The sequence below is a fragment of the Lissotriton helveticus genome, chromosome 8 (assembly GCF_964261635.1).
Source record: "Lissotriton helveticus chromosome 8, aLisHel1.1, whole genome shotgun sequence".
In the NCBI taxonomy this organism is placed as follows: domain Eukaryota; kingdom Metazoa; phylum Chordata; class Amphibia; order Caudata; family Salamandridae; genus Lissotriton; species Lissotriton helveticus.
The window spans coordinates 1,546,786,946-1,546,804,919 of NC_136069.1; the positions used below are offsets into that span (position 1 = coordinate 1,546,786,946).

At 46.1% G+C, this 17,974-nt stretch overlaps 1 protein-coding gene across 3 annotated transcripts; it reads left to right on the forward strand.

Annotated features, from left to right (window-relative positions):
- Positions 1 to 3,515: 3,515 nt before the first annotated feature.
- On the forward strand, positions 3,516 to 16,943 carry LOC144773492 (serpin H1-like). Of its 3 annotated transcripts, XM_078658538.1 has the most exons (6): positions 3,562 to 3,645; positions 7,106 to 7,149; positions 11,936 to 12,651; positions 12,811 to 12,909; positions 14,554 to 14,786; positions 15,545 to 16,943. In XM_078658538.1, the coding sequence occupies exons 3-6, from the start codon at positions 11,967 to 11,969 to the stop codon at positions 15,845 to 15,847; spliced, it is 1,320 nt and encodes a 439-aa protein (XP_078514664.1). In that variant the 5' UTR covers positions 3,562 to 3,645; positions 7,106 to 7,149; positions 11,936 to 11,966; the 3' UTR covers positions 15,848 to 16,943. The 3 variants fall into 3 exon arrangements, with proteins under 3 accessions (XP_078514665.1, XP_078514664.1, XP_078514663.1); XM_078658539.1 differs by lacking the exon at positions 7,106 to 7,149 and having other exon boundaries at positions 3,516 to 3,645; XM_078658537.1 differs by lacking the exons at positions 3,562 to 3,645; positions 7,106 to 7,149 and adding an exon at positions 7,736 to 7,807.
- Positions 16,944 to 17,974: the final 1,031 nt, after the last annotated feature.

Genomic DNA, 17,974 nt, shown 5'->3' on the forward strand with positions numbered 1-17,974 from the left:
TACACAGCAATTGTAATTATGAATCTATAGGAAAGTGTGTGATGAGGGTACACAGCTGTCAACAAAATGAGAGGAAAAATGCTGACAGTGCCAAAGGAAAAGAAAATACATGGGGTGTTTGTGTGTGGGTGAGTTTGGGCTTCTGTCTGCGTGTGGCGTGTGCATGCAGAAGTAGAGAGAGAAAACAGAGCCATGAAAAGGCAGATGTTGAAGCGTGACACATTCAGATGGAGGGGACTCGCTGCTTAATTTGCCAATGAATAAGCACCAGACCTGAGGATTTGCCCAGAGGCCCATGGCCAGCCCTATTAAAGGTTGGGGTGCTGAATACCAAGACTCCAAAGTCTTCATCTCCCCTTATGCCCCTTATTCGCCCTAAGTGTGGCAGGGTATGCTCAGACGCGAGTCCCTTGCTCACTTGGCCACTGGATTCAAGATAGCCTGGCTGAAGAGGATTATGAATCCGAAACCGGTCCCAGGATGCTTGTTTCCGGTCCATGGAAGACATGGCTTGGCAGTTCGGGCTGGACTGTTCCCATGAGGCACAGGGTCAGACTGATTTGCATATGGCCATGTCTGAAATGGGGTGGCTGAGTGGGCTAAAGAATGGTGATGGATTAAACCCAGATCAGTTGACTGGGGGTGAGTGTTTGATTTGCTCAAACGCTCCGTCCATCATCCCCTTTTGTATCCCTTTCATCCACCACCAGACACTCCCTGCCTCTTTATCTCACTCTTGCAGGTTCTTTTTAATCCCTGCTTTCTTACTCTGTCACTATTTTTCTCTGTTTCTACTCTTTCACCATTTTATGTTTTTCTCTTTCTTTCTCAGGGTCAAAGTCTGTTGAAGAAAAATAAGTGCCTCTCCCCAAAAAAGAGTGACACTGCCAACCACCGACTCAAATTAAGTACTGCCTAGGGACCAAATAAAAAGAGATGAGCAGAGATAAAAGAAGGGTAAGTAACTCTCGCAGAGGGAGGCTGCAGAGAAATGTGATGTATAAATGAATATTGGAGTGACTAAAGGCCTGATTACGAGTTTGGCGGAGTGGAAGCAGGCCACCATGCCAACGCCCCACTTCCACACGCCAAACCCAACCGCGGCCCGCCCCCCTGATTACAAGTAAATTCACGGTCTGGCAGGCAGGCAGCGTGGTGGTCCCTCGGCAGTGCAGTTTAAAGGCTCATAAGTGAACCTTACACACTCTCCCTTCCACAGACCTTTGTAATGTATAATTCACAATCTCATATTTTGGGTTGTTTTGGGAATCTCATACTTTCAGAATTGAAACGTTCACAATTATTCCCTACAAAACTAATGTTGTTACTCATTTAACTGATAGAGGGAAAAAATCTGTGCTAACAACCATCGGAAAAGTCAATAAATCAGGTTTGTTTCAGGTGTATGTTCTTGTTGTGTGGATGTGTTTGGATGCACTAAAGGAAAGCACACAAAGGAAGCAAATTACTGGTCAGGCAGCATGCTGCATCAAACACAGGATTCTACTTCACAAAATTTAAGCCACACCCTTAACTACTCACGGCAGGTCACTTGTAAAGGATTCCTAGTCGTGCGTCTTGGCCACGCCCCTTTTTTAGACTATAGAGATGCCCCTCATGGGACACAGAATTCACATGCTCTGCAACTGCACGTATGAACTATCCCGCAGATTATCATGCAGGCATCAGTCTTCAAGAAGAAGATCTATAGCTCAGATTTTACAAACCTGACAGCGTAAGGCCGGAAAGGACAGAGCTATTAGTTCATTTGGTGTGGCCGGAGAATTGGCCTACATGCTTAATGCAAATGAGGGTATTTGGCTTCTGTGTTACCTCACGGTTTAATTCATAGGTGTGAATGAGCTACAAGGGTCCAGGGGTACTGCAGAGCCCTGACATATATCTGCTATCTTATAAGGATGGTGGAAGGAATTAGTAGAAACAAAGGCCGAACAAATGTTGACCCCCAGATGCGCTGAAGCAACAGCGGAGGACACTTCTTCTCACACCTGGTGGCCAAAGCTTGGAACAATCTTCCCTTTCACTTCAGGAGCACTCCATCGCTCCAGCAATTCAGAAAAGGAACCAAGACCTGGCTGTGCGAATGAACAGATCACCACGAAGCTAGCAGCAACTACAGCGCCTTGAGATCCTCACAGGTGATCTGCAGCGCTTTACCAATCTTTGATTGATTGATTTATTGAATGTTAGGATTAAGGCAGATCAAGTTCTGGAAATTATCTTAGGAGAAACAGTTCGTAGAATGAACAGGAACAGGTGCTCGTCACACTATCTACCAGTGCAGGCTTCCCACACAACTACACGTCTCAAACTAGACACATGAGCTTTTCACTCAAAGTGCCAGCGTTTTCACACTGCCCTTCCGTGCCGCTTCTCACAATGCTCACCTCTGCCTGCACACTTTGCACTGGCCAAAGAGCTAGTTTCTCACTCTTCCCTGCACTGTCTGTCAACACCTCCCACTCTCACACTGCCCACCTGGGCCAGATGTTGAAGCCCACCCAAGCTGACCAATGGCGCGTGCTGTTACTTATCTCTACTCAAATCACACACCCTATGACAGCGCTCCCCACACACTGCCCCCCTCCCCTCTTACCCAGCGTCTTTTTAAGGTACAGTGGGACCGCGTTCACTGCTGGCTCCAATAGGCGTCTGAAAGCAGAATGGTGGCTTTCCCTGAGAGGAGGGTGATTTATTGAGAAATTCGGACTTGAATCACTCAGCATTAATCTGTGTGCATCCGGTGCTTACCTGCCAGTCTGTGTGCACGCGGTGCCAGCTGTTGACTACATTGGCAGCGTGTGATGGGCACGCAGTGTTTGATGAAGGCGTGGCTGACGGCGTTTGATGTTGTGTTCAAGGGCAGTGTAAGCTTTTTACACCGACTACCTCTGTCAGCATTTACATCTCTAAACTGGCACCAGCCATTTGCAGAGCAGGGTCAGTTTATCATGCTGACACTGTCAAGCAATGCCAACTTTTCACACTTCTCACTTGGCACAGGTTGCAAGACTGCAAGAAGTCTCCTCTTCCACTGCTCACCGGTGCCAGGACGTCACACTGCCCACCAGCCCTAGAGTGAATAATACTCACTCCTCTAGTCTATGGCCCTTTCCTGGAACTGAACTAGGAGTTTCGGGTTTGCTTTGATTAAAGATGGTGTAGTGCACTGAGGCCCAGTGTAAATGATACGGCCTTTTATTTATCTGTTTTAAAAGCAGCACATAAATAAAAGGCATTGCCTTTTTCAATGACAATAGCTCAAACCCTCATAAATGCGAGACCTATTGCATTGCAAATGCTTGTCTGTCTTTCTTTGTTGCGCCTCTGCAAAGAAGCCGCAGCTCCTCGAGGCTGTGGGTGTGTGCCACAAGCACTAGGACCCTGAAGCTGAGGCATCAGGGGCTGACGGGGGGAGGGGGCAGTGGGAGGGATGGGGCTGCAAGTTTGCAGAGTTCAAAGAGCTTCATTTGAATAGACTTTTTTTAAGGTCTTTCCCAGACTTCCAGAACTTTCTTTTGGAGGGTATAAAGGCGCTGGAGAGGAGGCGAGCGGAGGAGACACAGAGCAGCCACGTCACCACCATCAGAAGCCCCTGCAGCAGCAGCACAACCAACTCGCCAGGTAAGAAGAGCAGACACTATGTTTTTTCTTTAAATAAATATGCATCTTGTAAAAATGCGAAAGCTCCTTTTACAGCGAGGGTGCAAGTGAGCTGGGACATTAGCAAGCATTATGGGGAGGGGGCATCGTCCTGGGGCGTTCAGTGTGCCTCGAGTTTTAGTGAGTTCATAAAGTCTGTTTGCAGCCCTGCTGGTCCAAGGGAGAGCGTTTACACCCGCAGCCTGCGTGCCCAGGCATGGCCAGGACCCTGCCTGCTCTAGCCTGCTCCTGACGCCCACAGACAGCTTCCTGTGTGCTGACTGCAGCCAGGAGGTGCCCGGTGGGTTTAGCGGGTGTGCATATGCAAGCTGCCCGTGGTACTGCAGTCGGTGCCAGGGAGGGGCAGAAAGGGCTCGGTGCCCCGTGCTCTGAGGCGCCACCCTCCTCCTGCCTTTACCTCTGAGTGTGTATCACCAGCTGTGAGGCTTGTCCGAGGCCGGGAGTCCAGGGATGTGTTTTCCACCCTGCTCTTCTGCAGACGGGACGGGTGCCACGCAGCCCCGCCCGACACTCGGCGTTCCTTTCCTGTCTGGAGTCTGTGGTTTTCGTGGTAGTTTTTAGGGAGTTTGTGTTGTGTTTGTCTGAGGCATCAGTGGATCCACGAGTCGTTTCTTGGTGTGTTCAGAGCCCGCCCAGACTTTATTTTCCATGTTCTCCCTACAACAGTAGGCAGCGTGGGCACGCCGCCTGGAACTAATGGCACAGGGGCCTCTTGGCCAGTCGTCTAAGTGGCCTGGGATATATATTCAATTCTCGCTTGTAGTACCCAAGAAGAAGAACAGAGCCCTCCAAAATGGGGTGCATTCATTTGTTTGTAGTTTACAGAAAGACTTGGAGTGCCAACAGAAAAGCCGCACAATGATTTGCCATGGGGCCGGGTGTTATGTAGTGTGACCCGTCCCCCCATTCCTACACCCCCTTTTTTTCACCTTGATGATTTGGGTAAAGTAAAATATGTAATTGTGAGCCTGGCAGGCGAAAAGTCTCTCGTGACGGAGGAGGGACTTGGTGTGCCCCCTGCACATCTGTGAAAAACGAAGGAGGTCGCGCGGGGGTGGAGGGGGCGCAATAAAGCGCATTTAAATCAGCAAAACGAAAGGGGAAGCCCTCTTTACCCTGCCCTGCAGCAAGGCAGCAAGAGTCCTGAAATGTCCTTTTGTTCGCCTTCTGATTGCGTCTCGAGACCTACTGATATGTATTCACTGGATTGGACCTTTAAATGGGCCACCCAGTAAATGTAATACATCCGTTTCCCTCTCGAGTTCTGCTTCAGCAGCAATGAAGATCCGAACATTTCCCCTTGTTTGATGTACAGGTCTGCATTGCCAGCTTGTCTGACGTTACTGACCACTAAAGAGTACTTTTAAAGGGGCAGTCCTAGAAGGAATTACTGCTTCGTTAGCTCTGCCTCAGTAGCAGCCAGGATGCCCAAATGTTCCCTTTGTCTGATGCACAGGTGGGTGCTGACATCTTATCTAACGTTATTAACTAGATCGTAACTTTAAAGGAACTTCTAGTCATTCAATCACTCGGTATTTGTAAAGCGCACTGATCACCACTGTGGTATCCAGGCGCTGAACCGAAATACACCACAGCGAGGATCCATGAATGCGCTATTTTCGGTGCTGGCTGGTGGGGTCTTAAACCCTCTGGTGACGTCATTCTTTCTTTAAAGGAGGACTGAGATCAGAGTCAGCAGCTACAAGAAAGTATTTTCTCGACTGCACAGTCCAGGGGCCTTAGTACATGGGTGACTAATGGGTCACCGATTGAAACACGTCATTAACACTACAATGAAATACTGCAGGTGGGAACTCCGGGGAGTGGGGGCGTGCGCTCTCCCTGTGCACCCCACAGGATATTTGGCGTTAGCCTCATTCATTTCCTTGAAATGTAATATATTTTCCCCATCAGTGAGTTTTGAGGCTCAGTTTAAAGCTGGGGCATTATTCGCCTCGTGGGTAATAGACATATCCAAACTGTTGTTGATGGGGGGGGGGGCATTATATCCCTCAATATTTTGTTTGTTTTAAGTATATGCATTATCCCCCCACGTACCCAAAGCCCACAAAGAAATAGTTGTGACTCGGTGCAGACATTCTCCAATGCAGGCTGAGTTGGCCCTGCCAGGCTGGAAAGAGAAGCCCCCGCCCTGCACATAGGCCCTCTTCCACGTCACTCCCTGCCACCTCAGCAGACAGTAACCAGAGACCCTCCAGCCAGCCGCCACACCCGTGGTGGGAGGAGCCAGGGGGTCAGTGGTCTCGGGAGTGAGCCAGGGGCGGGTGAAATCTGAACCCTGGCAGGCTCGGGCTCTCATCCTCCTCGTGCAGAGCGCCGCCTACCCGCGGCTACGTGTCAGGGCAGGGAGAGGACCGCCTGGCCCCATGGGTGCATCTGTAAAGATCCCATCCTGTTGCTAAGAGACCGTGTAATTACCAGTAGCATCCAACCAGACCGACCTGTCTCAAATAGATGTTGTGGCCAAGGACTGCCCCATCGCATCAACGGAGAGGCGGCACTGGACAGGCTAGTGGCTAAGTTGGTCCCTTTACAACTGACCAGAGCTGAGTTATGATCCTAGCTGCCCTTTCTTCTTGATAGAACTGTGTGATCCTGAGCAGATTACTAGGATCTGCAAGTGGCTGATCACACATCACAGACTGAAAGTATTGGAAACATAAAAATAGACCGGACTGTACTTGTCCCGCTTGTAAACCCCTAAAGGTTACCCACTTTGTTGAGTTGCTCTGTACAGGTATTCACCCTCGCGTACAATTTTGATACATTGCTTCCTACTGCGTTTGAAATCGACAGAACATTGTCTCAAATAATGTCTTATTCTACAAGAAGAGCTCGTGTTAATGACTAACCCAGTTTGCAAATTCAGTAAAAACTGTGGTTTGATCAGTATCATATGTATAAGAGGTTGCAGTTCGAGAGCAATGATGCTTGTGATTTTTTTGCAAATGTCTGTTTATAAAGGGACCATCTGGTGAATGGTGTCACAATTTCAGAACCCAGGCTGACATTATCAAACAAACCAACATTCTAGTATGTATGTGCTAGAGATTGAGATTGCTAGTGCTAGTTAGCCATGCAGGACTGGGTAAAAAGAACTGTGTTTTTAATCTGCACTGTAAGGGCCCTTTAAATAGTTTTCAAGATGTAGCAAGACGAGTGGACACATGGTTTAATGTATTGTTTTTAACCCTTTAAAGCAGTTCATGCAATACCTAAATTGTGTCCAGTAGCATTTAGAAAAAAACTGTTCAATATGTTGTCTTGCAACATAAAAAACCTCTGCCATTGTTGTGATTCTAGGCCTTGGTGCACCCACCCTAAGCTGAGCAAAACGTTTAAATCTGTACTAATAACATTCTTCCTTCGGGTCCTACTTGATATGTCTGTTTTCTTTCAGAATGAAAAGGGCAAACGTTGAGAACAGTATGAAAAAGTTTGAAGGTATCTAGACGTCCTAACAACTCTGCTGTTTATGAAGTGTTTTTATGTCTAATCATTTTGCACAAGAACCCAAGAAGTGGGTTCTACATGTTACCTGTCCTGCTTATGGTTGTAATTTCAAAGTGTGAACAACAAAGGGTAGCTGTATGTACACAAATGGCTGTCCCTCAGCTTAGATTTCAGTCTTGTAACAAAGTCTCCCAGTCCCTCCACGGTTAGGTAACTAAGCCCCGCAGTCACTTCGTTCCTATGGTATTGTATTATAGATGATGTGATTGCTGTGCGCTCCATCGAAGCCCAAAGACGGGTAAGAGGCCTCAGAATGGATGGGATTTGCTATTTGCACACATTTTCCAGAGTTTCTGCATGTAGTTAATAGGACATGCTGCCCTCAACTGCCCTGATAACTTCCACTGAGGGGTGTATTGGTCTTTACATACCCATAAACCATATTACAGCTAGTTGACCTTATGTCACGGGCATATCACATGCACCGGCTCCCAGGCTGGCGTTGGAAGCGTTAAGTCTGCTCAGGGGGGCGGGAGAAGAGATTTTTCCGGCCTGTGAGCCAGACACGTCCCCTCCCTGCGTCTGCATTCCGGCAGAAGAGGCAGGCGCAGCCGGAGCCGGTGCAACACGGAGAACTTTCCCAACTCAAGTAAGTTTTTACTGCATTAAGACAGGCGTTGATATGGACAGGGGTGGGGGTCCCGGCCTCCTTCCCGGGCCAGCCGAGGACCACCACACCCACACTTCCCCGCATAGGGGGTGGGGGTGGGCCCGATGAGTTTGCATGTCCGCGGCCTGTGCTTATCTCCAGACCCCCGGTGTAGTTGCCACGGCGCAAGCGCCCCCAATTAATGGGCCCCCAGCCACGCAGTTCTTTTGCTACCGTGTTGTTTACGGCTATGATGATGTAAAAGCGAAACTACGCGTCAGGTTGGAATGCGGTGACGTATTCAATGTTACATGCGGCCATTTGCATCCATGGTGTGAAGTGGAGCATATGCAGCTTTTTGCACCTTTTTGTAAATTTCCAGATTTTGTTTTACTTTAAAAGGTCCGCAGCATAGCGCTTTGAAGGTCCCCTGCACTTTCTCTTGAGAGCACGAGGGATGGCTGGTCAGAAGGTACCACCACATTAGTGGGGAAGCAGGGGGGTGGAGATATATCCCTTGTAATTTGTTGAATGCAAATTTAAGAGTAAACACCCCATGCCATCACAAGAACCCTGTATTCAGTCCTTGCTTCCTGTCTCTTTAGCCAAAAGGACAGCTCGTGCTGGAGCTTGTAGTCTCATTTTCTTTCACAAGCAAGAGCGTCCAGGTCCCAGCGTACAACTTTGATTTCCGTGGAAGTCTACAGAACTCCTCTGCAGAATTTTCTTCCAGATGCCTCCAGTGTCTCCCCTGACATACACATTGTGTGGCCATGATGTGTTATCAAGGCAGCCCATGGCCTCCTAACATGCCGGATAGTTATTACAGGGAAAGGGATTTCAGGTGTGGGTTGTGAGCACCGAGCAGGGCGCATTCTTTCCCTGCAAACAAAGCGTTCTCTGTCAGCAGGTCTTAGCAGACGCAGTAATTCCTGGCCCCAGGCAGCGATTTTTTCCCTCCTCAGAAGGGTTTGGCCTTTGCTCGCTTTGTCCCACGCTCTACTAGTCTGTGTGGAATCCAGTGCTTGTTTTATACACACACGCTTCACGCATCGCCAGGTCCCTGCAGTCGGTGGAATTTAAAGGCATTCCCAGTTTGCAGCGATGCAGGGCATAGGATTGTTTTTTTTTTACTGTTCACAGTTCTGTGCCACATTATTTTTGCTTTCCAGCACTGTATGTACTTAGATCAGCCGTGGACGCTGGTAATTACCCCTGGCTGCATACCTTTCCCTGTTTTCCTTTGGTTCACTGTGCCACTACTGAAAAGACCAGCCCAATGCAAATCAGTATTGGTCCTGCTCCAATAGGAAAACTTCAACCAAACTGCCAGGCCTGGTCCATTCTAAGGGGGAATAAAAGCAGCCCAGATTGGCTTTGACCTTGTTGGGCGCCATGAGTGAGGGGCAGCGCGAGTATGGGACAGTGCGCTATGGTTCCAAGTCTGGTAACGTCTACTGCACTGAGGGCGGCTCCTTAGGAAAAACTAACAATGGGTGAGTTAGCTTCAGCCTCTGGGATTTATACCGGGTTACATTACATTATTTGCTCACTTAATATGTTTTGCTTAAAGAGAAACACAGATTCTTCTAGCAAGATGCCTTCATTTGACTGTCTTGCAGCTTGAACCTAGCCAATAAAAACAACATAATAAAAGAAATAAAAAGTAGTTCATGGCTCTTAGCCTTAAATGAACCCCGACTTTACTACTATTTATTTATTTATTTATTTGCAATTTATATTGCGCGACTAAACCCGAAGGTGTCAAGGCGCCTAACAAAAAGGATCAAAAAGGCAGAACACAACTACAGGTAAGCCTGCACAAAGAGACGAGTTTTCAGGGCAGTTCTAAATGATTGTAAAGTGGGAAGGGACCTTAATTCCACTGGGAGGGCATTCCACCACTTTGGGGCCAGATTGGAGAAGGCTTTACCACCCCATCTAGTTTTCCGGATGCGTGGAACTGAGAGAAGCAGTCGGTTGGAAGAACGAAGGTTCCTACCTGGACTATAACGAGACAAGATGGATCCAATTCCAGTAGGGCTGCTTTTTGCTAGGGCCTTATAGACCATACACAAGGTCTTAAAGAGTATACGGTCCTCAACAGGAAGCCAGTGATCTGTGACTAAGATCACTCGGGCACCTGTCTCCTCACGGATATAAAATGTTGATTCTACAGAAGGTACTTTTATGCTCCACCTAGAAGTGGTTGCAGATGGCATGGCCTAGTCATATGTCTTTCCTATACTGCAAGGCAGCTGGACGCCTGTCTCTAGAGCAGCGTTCTCCAAAGTCGGTCCTGGAGGGCCGGAATCAATGCCAGATTTTTAGCATATTCCCATTTAGATAAAAGTAGTTATTTTAAAATCTGTCATGGATCCACCCCTCCAGGACCGACTTTGGAGAACGCTGCTCAAGAGGATAATACCATGGCCAGCCGGCAAGTGGGCAATCCGCCGGGAGGCTGGAGCCCCAGGAGGCCAGTATTGATGCTGGGCGGCTGGTTTTGGCCTCCAGGAGTGGTTGCACGTTACGTGAACCCCAGCAGCAACTTAAAATAAGCTCTGATCCTAGCACGCATTAGCACTTCTGCACATGGGGGCCAAATTGATATTTTTTGCCAGGGCTGTTTTAAGTTCCAAGTCCGTCCCTGGATAACACGTCCCATTAAGTAAGGAAGGAGACTAAAAAGTGGCCCCGGGTAGGGTTGTATGTCAGCACAACGAGAGCTATTACCACACGTGCCATTACAATGCTGTTTTTACAACGCAAGTCGTTACAACGACTTGCACTGTAAGCGCTGGATAGTGGAATAGTTTAATTTTCTATTCCAACTCCAGCCCACGTTACAGTAGGGAAGGTGTTGGAATAGAAAATTAAACTATTCCTTGTCCAACAGCGCCCTCCAGCGCAAGTCGTTGAAACGACTTGCGTTGTAAAAGCAGCGTAGTAATGGCAGCGCGTGGTAATGCCCGCGTTGTAAAGGCTGTTTCCCCGGGTAGCAAAGAAACCTTTATTTGACCTGATCATACTTTGGCCCGCTAGATTTTAAAACTACATTGTGCTACTAAAGGCAGTAATTCCTTTACGGAAAAGGCAACTGTTGAGGGCTGTGAGTGTAATCCTGTCATCTGGTGTCCCTTTAGGGGCTGTGGTAGGGAGAGAGCATTTTGTCACCTAGCCCTGCACATTTGACACATCACTGTTACTGAACACGTTCTAAACTGCACACATGCTCTGCACGTTCCAAACTAATTGCCATGTCATATTTTGTATCCTTTTATTATACTTGCATGTGGACTGCTGGAAGTAAATGGGTTGCTATTTGGGGCCCACACAATCTTTTGATTGGTAGTTCTTAGGAAATCCTTACTGGAGCTAAGGTGAGAAACCAGCTGGTTGGGCCTATAGCGGTGGGAGAATGGATTTTTCCATCTCACTGATGTGGTTAGTGTTAGCCACAGAGAACTTTACACATCAAAGCCATGTATAATCTCTTAGCTTTTCTCTGTAGGTTAATCTCTTTCCTTGGGGTCATTTTATCACATGCTATCTCAGCTAGCGCCAAGACGCCTTCTGGGTAATCGAGCGCTCTACAAGAATACTTAATATAACATATCTGAAGTGACAATGTCATCTCAGGAGGTGAGAACACATAAGAGTAAAGAACACACAGAACGCAATAAAGATCACTTAATATTTCAAAGAAACTTGCAGCCCAGATGACCAAGAGCCCATCATTTGATGTGCAGAGGCTGCTGTAACACCCCCAAACCCAAAAGTATTTGAGGGCTACTAGCTCATAGTGTCCAAGAGCTTGTTGTACAGACTCGCGTCAGTAACAGGGTCTTCCATTTGTAGACTTTTTTTGACCACCTTTATAACCCTAGTTGCTATATGTTCATCCATAAACTTACATCGTGAGCAGATATCATATCCTGAAGGCACTCTGTCTTCTTCAAACCGCATATTAGTGAAGTTGACCATAGTCATTTTCAGAAGAAATTATAAATGTAATCTTATCACTGTCAAGCATAGTAATCAAGCTTCAGGACTGCTAGATATTTAGACCTGTGTAGCTCCCAATTTGTGATTGCAAAACTATGCATGTGTTTTTCATTTTTGCAGGATTAGAGGGCCGCCAACTCGCTTTGAAACCATGTGGCTGACCAGATTTGTACTTTTGACCATTCTGGTCGCGGTCAACGCAGGAGTAAGTAAGAAGCCGGCAGCTAAACCTGCGGCAGCTAAACCTGCAGAAGCTAAGCTTGCAGAAGCTAAGCCTGCAGATAAACCAGCGGCTGATGGGACAGGGGAGATCAAGAAACTAAGTGAGGAAGCCACCGCCCTGGCAGACAGAAGTGCAACTCTAGCGTTCAACCTGTACCATACGATGGCCAAAGACAAGAGCATGGACAACATTCTTGTTTCTCCTGTGGTGGTGGCCTCCTCTCTTGGCCTAGTTTCACTTGCGGGCAAGGCCAGCACTGCCACGCAAGCCAAAGCAATCCTGAGTGCAGACAAGCTGAATGACGACTACATCCACGCGGGGCTGTCTGAGCTTCTGAATGAGGTGAGCAACTCCACCGCCCGCAACGTGACTTGGAAGATCGGCAACCGCCTCTACGGTCCGACCTCTATCAACTTTGCTGAAGACTTTGTGAAGGACAGCAAGAAGCACTACAACTACGAGCATTCCAAGATCAACTTCCGAGACAAGAGGAGTGCCTTGAAGTCGATCAACGAATGGGCATCGCAGACCACCGATGGCAAACTTCCAGAAGTGACCAACAACGTTGAGAAGACAGACGGGGCATTGATCGTCAACGCCATGTTTTTCAAGCGTAAGTATCAGTAGGATAAACTTTAACTAAGAAAAGAGGGGAACATGGTAATAGGTAGATATTGCACATGAAAGACATGTAATGTATATGCAGACAACACCTGCCCTGCTGTTACAGATCTCATTGTCATTGATACCGTTCTCTTATTATGTGTTGCAGCTCATTGGGATGAAAGATTCCATCACACCATGGTCGATGATCGTGTCTTCATGGTGACCCGTTCCTTCACAGTGGGCATTCCCATGATGCACCGTACAGGTATGTTAAGGAGTTTAAATCTGAAAACCTTTGTCCTTGTGCACCATTGACTCCCCCTCCGCCCTACTGCAAACTTCCCTAAAGGCCATTACCATGGATGATTTTCTTGCATGCTCAGACTTCAGAAAATGAAACATATCATTAGTTTAGCCCTAGCAGAATTTGTCATTTTGTACTGTACTTCGTTCACATTTCATACCATAAAACGCACCCAGACTCTGAAAGCACTGCAAGATCATAAATGGTAGCAAATAGTATACAACGCACACTCTCTGTATCTCTCTCGGAAGCACTGACCTGGGTTATTTGCAATTATCCGACTGCGTTATGCAAAAGTCCAGCATGTGTCTCACTCCTGCACTGCTGAGTTATAGTGAAATTCAGTCATGAAGCCAAGCACATCATGTAACTAGAATGTAGCAATATCAAGTAAAACCCATGTAGAGTTCCAGTACGAAGTACAGATGAACGTCAATGATTAAAAGAAGTAACCAAGAGCAGTTAAAACAAGTGGGGTACCAGAATCACTAAGTAAGCTTCTGGGGGCGTCGGGAGGACTGCAGAGGAACTATATATAATTCTGTTATTGAGATGTTGGAGAAACAGGACTCTTAATTTCAACAACCACACCACTGGCTTGCGCGACAGACCATTAGGACCCAAACCCCTGTGGCAAAGCACCCTCAGAGACCCCCCCATAACCAGCCAGGAGGTTGAAAAATCGATGACCCCCACTCTCCTGAAGCAACACATTAGGGAAAGCCTTCACCCTTTAAACAGTATCACCCACCCTCTATTAGACTAGTGGAATGGTCAAATGTCCCCACTGTTGAAAAAATCTACATCAGACCAAAGCTGTGACCACAATAGGCCAGGTAGTAGTTAGTGCAATATCAAAAAACTAAGGCCCAGATTAATGGGTTTTTGGTGCAGGGTAGCACAGCAAGTCTCCTTGCTGCGCTGCCCTGCGCCTAAAGGAATGGGCGGGAATGTGCAGTTTCTATGCAATACAGCGCATTCCTGTCCTTTCACACTGTGATGGATACGATTTGGCTGCCTAGTGCCAATGCAGGCACCCTTTCACCTTGATGCAAGGATGTCTGCATTGAAGGCAGGATTGTTTTTGTGTAGGAAGGGGCACCTCCCTGCACACAATCAATCCTGGGAGGCTTTAACCTCTTTCTACGTGTGCTGCAGAATGCAGCACATTTAAAAAGCGGAAAGAACTAGGACAAATAAAGATATTTCTCCTCATTGCACCTCACCTCAGGAGGCATAAGATTTTGGCACAACCCAGGTTTACAAGCTTGTGTAAATTTAGAGGGCATCAAAATCATGGGTGTTGCGTGGGAACACCAATCCGCAACGCCCATGAATGCCTCCCTACCGCAGAGTAAGGCAACGCATCGATTTGCGTTTCCTTGCCGTACCCCATATCTATGAGGCCATTCGAAGCCACGCAAAGTAGCTGCATGGCCTCATAGATATGGTTGAAAGGTTTGTGCCACTAAAAGTGATGCAACGGGGGCGCAAGCCTCTCATAAGAATGCCTCTAAGTAAGCTTGTACGTTTGTGCAGCTCACAGATTACCATCCTTCCTATGCAGAAAGAATGAACATATTTCTGATTGCTTTTTGTCCTAAGGTCTGTATAATTACTACGAAGACTCTGCCAACAGTCTTCAGATCGTGGAGATGCCTCTCGCCCACAAGCTATCCAGCATGATTTTCATCATGCCCCACCATGTCGAGCCACTTGAACGCGTTGAGAAACTCCTAACGAGAGAGCAGCTGAAAACCTGGCAGGGCCAATTTCAGAAAAGAGCAGTGGCGATCTCCCTTCCCAAAGTCAGCGTGGAAGTCAGCCACGACCTTCAGGTAAGTCCCACCTCGAAAACAGGCACAGCTCTTAAATGTTAATCTGAGAGCGGCTATGCGCTCTGCCAGTTACCTTGGGGACAGTTGCTAACTCAGTGGTATGCAGTCATTTTAGTGGCCAGACGAAGGCAGAAGATAAGAAATAGGAAAAAAGAAAAAAGAAACAATGGCAATATGCATTTCTGTGAAATGTTGTTGATAGGTTTGCGTGTCTTTGCATGGAGCTGGTTGCATGGCTACCATGGAGACGCGAAGAACAGCCACAAACATGGGCAAACCCGATAGGCCTTTCCTTGGGATGTCAGCAGTGTTTTTTTACATTTCTCCTTTTGCAATTATATTCCCTAGACATTACATTTAAAAAGCAATCAAAGTACACACACACACATACATATCTATCTATCCATCTATAGATATATATATCGATAGATAGATAGATTGACAGACACATGTACATTGGAAAACAAGCTGGTGAACAGTTAAAGCTGTCTCTAAGCATAACTAACATAGCAGGCTAAATTCGGGAGAGGAAGCAATGTGAGTAAGGTAGAGTGACATTAAAACTTGACAAGGAATGCAGAAAAAACATACTTTAACATTTTCCCACCTCAAAAGTTCAGTTTGTCACAAGCATGTGTCATGGAAGCCGACTTTGCATTTCTTTGCCATCATCATGCAACTTGGGGAGCTGGCAACACTTGTGTTTTAATTGACACCTGTATGTTTTAGAACCCACAACACTGACTCTCTCATTTCAGAAACATCTGGCTGACCTGGGCCTGACAGAAGCCAGCGACAAAGCAAAAGCTGATTTATCCAAGATCTCTGGTAAGAAGGATCTGTACCTGGCCAACGTCTTCCATGCCACAGCCTTAGAGTTTGACACTCCCGGCAACCCTTTTGATTCTGATATCTACGGGCGCGAAGAACTGAGGAATCCTAAACTCTTCTACGCTGACCATCCATTCGTTTTCCTTATCAAAGACAACAAAACAGACTCGATTCTTTTCATTGGCCGGCTAGTGAGGCCCAAGGGCGACAAAATGCGTGATGAGTTATAGTGATTTTTATTTTATCATTGTGAGAAATTTGTGTTTTTTTTTTCATTGAGAAAGTCAGGGTGCTATTTGGGTCACAAGCCAGCATAATGAAAGTAATCATGAAATTCACCTCGCTAGCGCAGGCCGCGGAAAGCCACGAAGACGACATCTTCGCCACTAAGACAGTTCGTATAAGGCATTTCACGGTTCACTGAAAGGAGACAGACATGAGACTTGGTATGGCTCTAAGTGTCGGAAACACCACCAAAATGTCCAACAGGGTGTACGAGACCTTCATACCACCTGTTATGGGGGCACAGATCTGCACAAGAGTGCATCCATGAATGAGTTCAAGTCATAGTATCTCATAAGACCAAAGGAAACAAATCCCACTTGGGACATGTGTGTGTGTGAGTATTGGCATATGTAGTGAACTGCCTGTTGGACATTCTGGATGGATGGGAAGACCCAGGTTTCTTTGGGAGGAGACTCCATTTACTTACTTGTTGACTGACTTGTACATGTGTATATAAGATTAGTGAATGTAACATCACCTCGTATTTAAGTCTGAGAAGTTCTTCATATTTGAAGTTAATTACTTTGAGAAATGTCAAATTCAACCCCTCACTAAAGTACGGTATTAGAGGTTTTACTTTTTAGTGACTTCTTTTTTACTTCCCAGAAAGAGTAGGGGGTTATGTGACGATAATGTTCCTAATTGCAATAAAAATCAATGAGCAAACTGGAGAACAAGTCAGTCAAGTAGTGTAATGAAGTTGTTGGGGTTTCTAAAGAAACCTTTTTAATACCGATAATAGTATGAATGGCGGCTTACTTCAAGCCGTGTGCGTGCGTTTGATCTGTTATAAGAAACACACATTGTACGAAAAACTATGCAATGTTCAAGGTAAATGCAATGATTGATCCACCATATAAATGTATGGAGAAAATGGAATGTTGTGGGGTGGGAGGGGTTAAAGGGTTTCTGAAGTTTTATATTTTACATTAACCCTGAATTGTTTTTCTTTCCCTGTGTGTTTTAAGAACTGTGAGTATTTTTTTCTAAAGAACTTGTCGTGGGATTTTTGCAATAAAATGAACAAAAACCAAAGCTGAATTATTTCGTGTCTAGAGGTACTGGTGTGAATTCTTCACTATATCTACAAGAGAAAGATATAATTTAGGCTGAGCTAGACACCTTGCACTAATGTTTGTGCTTGTTCACATTGGCTCAGAAAATACTATCCCAGCATTGATTTAATTTCAAAAGCTGTGTACCATGAATAAAGGGCTGTGGGACAAGTCACATTTGTTTCATGAACAATGTGACGTCCCATATAAATCACTGTGTAGATCTAGTGTTTCAAAGTGATTGCAATCCTTATAATAATATTTGCAGAGGACAACACGTGTGTCCTTAAGAATAAGTTCCGTGCAGTTGTTGAATTCTAGAGGGTGTGTTTATGGGTTCTTTAGTGCATGGAGAGGATCTCTTTAGCAATCCTCTATTAAAGGAAGTCAGTAGTCCAGTCTGGCAATGACTATTGCAAGCTGTAGTGGGATTCATTTATTGTTATTGGGAAACTATACATCGGACAGTCGGTCTTTAACATGGTAATGCAGCACTTTTGGTTATCTGGTAAAGTCCGATAACCTGGAGCAAGCTAGATTTAGAAGTCCCAAACCCTTTCCAATTCTTTCCATCCAAAAACGTAAAATCTAACATCCCATCCATCTCTAACAAGGAACTAAAATCCAAATGCCCAAATTACCCTCAGATAGCTTTAACAAACAAACATAGAAAAGCCTAAATACAGTTGATTATACTTCCTGAAACCATCAATGATATTTATCACGTATACATTTGTCGTGCACTAGTGGGTAGCACAGGACCGCATTCTACAAAAGTACATGTCAAAATATTGAAATGAATCCACTACTTCCAATCTCTTATCACCAATCCACAAAGTATAATGAATCTTACAATAGCCGCAAGGTAAAACCTTATTTTTTACAAGTGTTTATCATAAGATCATTGTCCTTACACACTCAAGAAAAGTGCATGCCAGGCAGAGATGCCCCGTGTCACTCCTAATTTTTTCTCTGGTCTTGGAATCCTTGGCGGTATGGACAGTGCGAGAACCAATG